Genomic DNA, 6,218 nt, shown 5'->3' with positions numbered 1-6,218 from the left:
CCTCCTGCAGATGTTGGCCTACAACTCCCATAATCCCTGGCTGTTGGCCAACTGTGGTTGGGGACTATTTATTTATGTATTATCAATCATATTTTTATACTGCCTGATATGTACATCTCGATTATGGGAGTTGTAGTCCAGAAACAGATTGCCAGGGGTGGGGTGGGGCTAAGTTGAGCAGGCCTGCTCTGTGGGCTGATATTTTGGAACCGAGCTTCCCCACTTTCCCTTTCTCTCCATCATCCCCAGAGGCTGGGCTGACAACACACCTGTTCTCCACAGAGGCTAGTGAAGAAGAGCTCCTGGGCCTGTGCCAGACCCTCCCTAGGAAACACGAACTGGCCCCCTGGGGAGAGTATGTTGCAGACAGGGGAAGGGGTTGGAATACACCATAGAGAACTCCCCATCGGCCCATCCACAAAAGCAGCATCAGATGTGGAAGGGCACTGACTAGAAGGAAGACTATGTGTGGATGCACGTCAGTGCACAAGGACACCACTAGGGGTCACTGTTTAGTTCAGGATAGATCCTCCCAGATGAGTCCTGCCCAGAGATGCAGAAGCAGCCTGCATTGTTTGCTTTGGAGAAAGGCGGTGGTGTCCCATAGCCAAACAGCCACCATGGGGCCCCTTTCATTCATGATACTAGAGGAAAGGTGGAGGAAGAAAGGGACTGGTGCTATAGCTGAATTTTGATAAGTCAAAAGGCTTGGAAGAGCGCTATCCAGATATGGCAGAATTAACTGTTCTGTGACTGCTCAGAATAAATCACACCACTTATACATTGACTTGGCTTTGCATAATTTATTCTGGTTTTGTGATTCAAGCTTCCGGCTAGTTTTGGAATATTTGGGCATGGAATGATGCTGTTTCCATTTGAGGCTCCCTCCTAAGGACTAGAGTCATGTTTGTAGATGAAAGCTGAGATCCTTGGGATGTAGGACGGCATGCCAGAGAGCAGATTCTGCCCCTGCGTAGCACACTTGCTGGTGTGCCACTGATTTCCTTAGACAGAGCGGGTGGGTGCTCCTTGGCAGCTGAAAGTTCCTTCAGAATATCTGGAAAGATCCCCTCCAGGCTTCCACAGATGGTGTGAGGGCAAAGCGGGATGGTTCCCTGAGAACAAGCCAGGGCAGCCCCGGCTCAGAGGGTGCCGTAGATGACGCGCGGACAGGCCTCGGGCAGGATGCAGTGAGCCTCGTGTTCCACCAGCCCTGCAGGGCACTGGCAACCCGGGATGCAGGGCTTAAAGCAGTGCGACTCCATCACGCCCAGCGGCACGGCGTGGTTGAAACAGGTCTTGGGGCAAGGCGGCCCGCACTCATCGAACACATAGCCCCGGTCTTGGGGGCAGCCCACAGCTGTGAGGAGACAGAGAAAGACATCATGGAAGAATTTACCCCTCCTAATTGAGCAATTACCACTTCTCACTGAGCAAAGAGACACCTTTCAAATAGCGATTCTCTTCTATTTAGCATGGGGAGAACAATTAGCCCTATCCAACCCCAGCACAGCTTCCCTCCAGTGGCTGTTGCTGGTGTCTACCTTGTGTTTCTCTTTATATTGTGAGCCCTTTGGGGATAGTGGCCATCTTATTGATGTATTTTTTATTTTCCAATGTAAGCCACTTTGAGGACTTTGGTTGAAGAGCCGTATATAAATATTTGTTGTAGTAGCAGTAGCAGTACAATGTGAGAAGGGGACAGACCTAGCTTTCAGTGGTACATGTATCTGATTTCTATACCGTCCTTCCCAAAGGGACCCAGGGTCGTTTACACTAAAACCAGAAATACATAACAATTCAAATCAGGAACCAATTAAAAGTAGATTAAAATTACAATTAAAACTAAATGCCATTAAAAGCCAGGCTAAAAAGATGGGTCTTTAAGGCTCTCCTGAAGACCTCCAGGGAAGACATTCCTCTTATATCAATGGGGAGGGCGTTCCACAATCTAGAGGCGACAACAGAGAAGACCTGATTCCAGGTTGCCACCAGATGAACTGGTGGCACCCAAAGACAGATCCCACTTGATGATCTCAATGAGCAGTGGGCTATACCGCTTCAAACTACAACTGAGAGCCAGCATGGTGTAGTGGTTAGAGTGCTGGACTAGGACCAGGGAGACCCGAGTTCAAATCCCCATTCAGCCATGAGACTTGCTGGGTGACTCTGGGCCAGTCACTTCTCTCTCAGCCTAACCTACTTCACAGGGTTGTTGTGAGGAGAAACTTAAGTATGTAGTACACCGCTCTGGGCTCCTTGGAGGAAGAGCGGGATAGAAAATGTAATTAATTAATTAATTAAATCAAGCAAGCAAGCTAGGGACTCAGCAGGACTGACTGCTCCTTCATACCAAAAAACAGTATCTGCATGGCAGAGGTGAGCTCATGGCCTCTCGGGTGATGTGCTCTGTCCTCTGGGGAGTGTCATGGCTTGCTGTAAGCAGATACATCTAGATTCTAGAGCAGGGCTGTACAACTCAAATGCCCTAGTGGGCCGGAACCATCAACAACTTGGTGTGCAGGGGCCAAGGTCAATTTTTAGCACATTACATTCAAATTAAAAATATTATTAGTTACTAGTGGATCTATTCCCCCTGTCAATTGACCCATAGTTTTAAACAAGGATAGTGGCCAGAAAATGAGTCCTGTCCCTGCTCATCAGTGGGGCCCCTGGAATGCATGCCAGCCCCAAACAAATGTGAAATCTTCTCCTCTCCCTAAATTGCCGTTGTTTTCAGGCTGCAATCCTAGGCATGCTTATATAGGAGCGAGCCTCACTGGGCACACCATGGAGCAGATTTCTGAGAAAACATGCACAGAATGGTGCTATAAAGCAGTTCCCAGCTCCTGTGTTGCTGCAGGATCCCTGAGGGCCAGTCAAACAGTCCCTGGGGGCCGAGTCCGGCCCCCGGGCCTTATGTTGTGCAGGCCTGTTCTAGAGGCAGGGAAGAGTCAGGCATGTGGAGAGAGCCTAGCAACAGTTGCTAAGGTGACTAGAAGGTGGGCGGGGGGGGAAGGGGCAGGTAAAAAAGGATGGCTGGGAAGAGGAGGAAAGAGGGATGAAATCTGAAGTCACTGAAAGAAAAGACACAGTTGAACTGAGACTTGGGCAAGTGGGCCGAGTCGTACCCTACTGGTGGAAGCAAGGAGCAGAGAGACTGGAGACCTGTCCTTTGTGGGACATTAGAATGGCTGTGAGGAGCAACAGGGCGTCTGGCAGCCTGCCACACAAATCGGCCTCGTGGGCTCTTCAACTTGGGCCACCTCTGGGCAACACCGCACCAAGAAAGAGGACTCCTTGAATCTGAATTAGTGATGATATACTGAGAAGGGGGATCCATTGTTGGGGAGAATTTTAGCTGTTGGTTTAAATTTATTGTTTTTCTGTCATTTAGCAATAGCACTAGCAATAGCACTTACATTTATATACCGCTCTATAGCCAGAGCTCTCTAAGCGGTTTACAATGATTTAGCATATTGCCCCCCAACATTCTGGGTACTCATTTTACTGACCTCGGAAGGATGGAAGGCTGAGTCAACCTTGATAAAAGCTGAAGAATTCAGTGTTATGATTTCTTGGGTTCTGTATTGTTATGTTTATAGTAGATTTTGTTGAGACAATAAAAGCTATGCAGAAAAGAGGAAAAGAGCCCATGCTTATAATGGTTCAGACGATTCCTGGAATAAATGATTCCATGTGGGTTTGTTTTGTATTCGAGGTTAAGATCATTCTATCTTGGTGGGCAAAGTCCCTCTCACACAGAAGAGTTCTCATACTCAAAACGACTTGAAGCTGAAGTACTTGACTTGCAGGGTGTGCGTCTATCTCTTCTCCCAGGTTAGTATTCAAGCGGGCTGTGGCTTGTACTGGCCACAGTGGGCTTCCACATTCTCTCACGGCCACCTCTGCTCATGCTCATGCGCTCTTGCTCTCCCCCCCAGCAGGAAACATGTCTGACTTGGAGAGGGAGAGAGCATGCTAGGTTGGGGGGAGAAGGTGCCAGACTGAAGGAGAGTAAACTGTGTTGTGCTTTGAACTGTGTGGAAAGCACAACTGTGTGGTCCTTGGAAAGGGCCATCTTCTGTTTTGTTTGTTTTCCTTGCAAAACTATAAATCCTCTATTTTATATATAAAGCCCATGAGAGAACTAGTGTGGTGTTTAGAGTGAAACTCATTGGGTGATTCTGGGCCCGTCACGTATTTCTCAGCCTAACCCACCTCAGGGCATTGGTGGGTGGACAGAAATATCCATATACACGACTCTGGGATCCTCGGTGGAAGAGTGGGATATAAATGTAAAATAAAAATATTTGGACTTTCTCAATGGGAATAACACCCCATGCCTATAGCATTTCCATACTATCAAGGGCAGTAGATATCCTAGGAAAGGAGTACATATATTTATATTTATATTTGTAAACCGCTTTGGGAACTTTGGTTGAAAATTCATCGTATCCCTCCCAGAATCTCCTGTGTGCCATTGAAATAGTCTCCAGGGCATGCTCTTACTTCCCACAAGGCATGGCTTGGCTTGGATCGAGGCAGGGTCTGCTGCCTCTGACCTGGCTGAACATTGCTCTGTCTCTTGGCAAATCTCTTAATGGATCTGTGCCCAAGCCCTGGTGAAAGCTCAGTCTTGTTGACTGCTAACACCAGCTATGTGTGTCCAGCTTGTTACAAGAAGCTGTGAAAGAGGAACTAACATATTATATATCATATATAATTAAGAGCATTAATTGTCCTCTTTGCTAAGCAGGGTCCACCCTGGTTTGCTTTTGGAAGGGAGACTACATGTGTGAGCATTGTAGGATATTCCTATTAGGGGATGGGGCCGCTCTGGGAAGAGCAGCTGCATGCCTGCATGCAGAAAGTTCCAAGTCCCCCCCCCCCCCCGGCAGCATCTCCAAGATAGGGCTGGGAGAGACTCCTGCCTGTAACCTTGGAGAAGCCACTGCCAGTCTGGGTAAACAATACTGAGCTAGATGGACCAAGGGTCTGACTCTGTATAAGGCAGCTTCCTATGACTACTGAAGATAAATGATGGCAGTGGATAGAGGAACCATCACACCCACTACGTGCTACAGCAAGCATCGGCACCAGCCAGAGGACAAAGCATGTCAGCAAAGAGGCCAGTGATGGGCAAGTCACCACCACCACTGGGCTCTAGCCTGTGGGCAGCGTAGGATGACTTGTCCACTTAGCTAAGCAGGGCCGACCCTGGTTGCATATGAATGGGAGACTAGAAATGTGAGCACTAGAAATATAAGATATTCCCCTCAGGGGATGGGGCCACTCTGGGAAGAGCATCTAGGTTCCAGGTTCCCTCCCTGGCAGCATCTCCAAGATAGGGCTGAGAGAGAGATTCCTGCCTGCAATCTTGGAGAAGCTGCTGCCAGTCCGTGTAGAGACAATACTGAGCTAGATAGACCAATGGTCTGACTCAGTATATGGCAGCTTCCTATGTGGTGAGTCAGGTGGCTGGGACCAGGGTCAGCAAGGTGAGGGACGGGGTGGCATCAGTGCTAGGCAGTGTTCCCCATAACAGGGATTTCCAGATGTTGGTGACTACAGCTCCCATCATCCCCAGCCAAAGGCCACTGCAGCTGGGGACGATGGGTGGTGTAGTCAACATCTGAAAATCCCCGTTACAGGGAACACGGGCTGCTGGGCTCACCCAGAGGGTGGGGTGGCGTGTTGCACGTCAGGTCACTGGTTGGAGTTGGTGGCTGGAGAGGGCCCTCCTTTCTGGGGAGAACAGCACTGAATGTTGGTGGGAGAGGGCTGGTGGTGTGAGGGCAGGGCAGGGCCCCCGAAGGATCCATCCTGTGCCGTCCCCTCTCCCCCCGCTCTTGAGGCTGCCCCGAGGCACAGCCCTGGCCGCATCCTTACCACAGAGTGTCGGTGAACGCCAGTGCAGCACGAGGCCGGCGTGGCGGCACTGGGCCGCGTATGCTTCCAGGGCCTCACAGAGGCAGTCGTCACTGCTGGCGGCCCCGCAAGCGCAGAGGTCGTACACGCAGGAGGCGAAGAAGGGCTCGGGGGGGACGGAGGCGTGGCAGCGCTCAAAGGGCGGCGACTTCAGCACCTTGCAGCGGGCGTTGGCCTCTTTGCGGGAACGGTAGCCCGACTCCTTGCAGGGGTCCACGTCGGTCCCGTCGGCACAGCTGCCTGGCCCCGTGGCATTGGCCCCGACCACCTGCACCCAAGAAACGGGG

At 50.4% G+C, this 6,218-nt stretch overlaps 1 protein-coding gene across 8 annotated transcripts in view; it reads right to left on the bottom strand.

Annotated features, from left to right (window-relative positions):
• Positions 1-788: 788 nt before the first annotated feature.
• KCP (kielin cysteine rich BMP regulator) overlaps positions 789-6,218 on the bottom strand; it is a 109,203-nt gene continuing 103,773 nt past the window's right edge. For 6 of the 8 annotated variants that reach the window (XM_053288757.1, XM_053288756.1, XM_053288759.1 and 3 more), the window contains 2 exons: positions 5,893-6,199; positions 789-1,360 (listed from right to left, as the gene is read on the bottom strand). In XM_053288757.1, the coding sequence (XP_053144732.1) occupies positions 1,143-1,360; positions 5,893-6,199 (525 nt within the window). In that variant the 3' untranslated portion in view covers positions 789-1,142. Of the gene's footprint in view, positions 1,361-3,515; positions 3,630-5,892; positions 6,200-6,218 lie in introns of all 8 variants that reach the window. The other 2 variants (XM_053288758.1, XR_008314710.1) reach the window with 2 other exon arrangements.

Source organism: Hemicordylus capensis, chromosome 2 (assembly GCF_027244095.1).
Source record: "Hemicordylus capensis ecotype Gifberg chromosome 2, rHemCap1.1.pri, whole genome shotgun sequence".
Taxonomy (NCBI): Eukaryota; Metazoa; Chordata; class Lepidosauria; order Squamata; family Cordylidae; genus Hemicordylus; species Hemicordylus capensis.
Note: the sequence above shows the minus strand (reverse complement) of the source record. Positions and strands in the feature narration are given on the sequence as shown.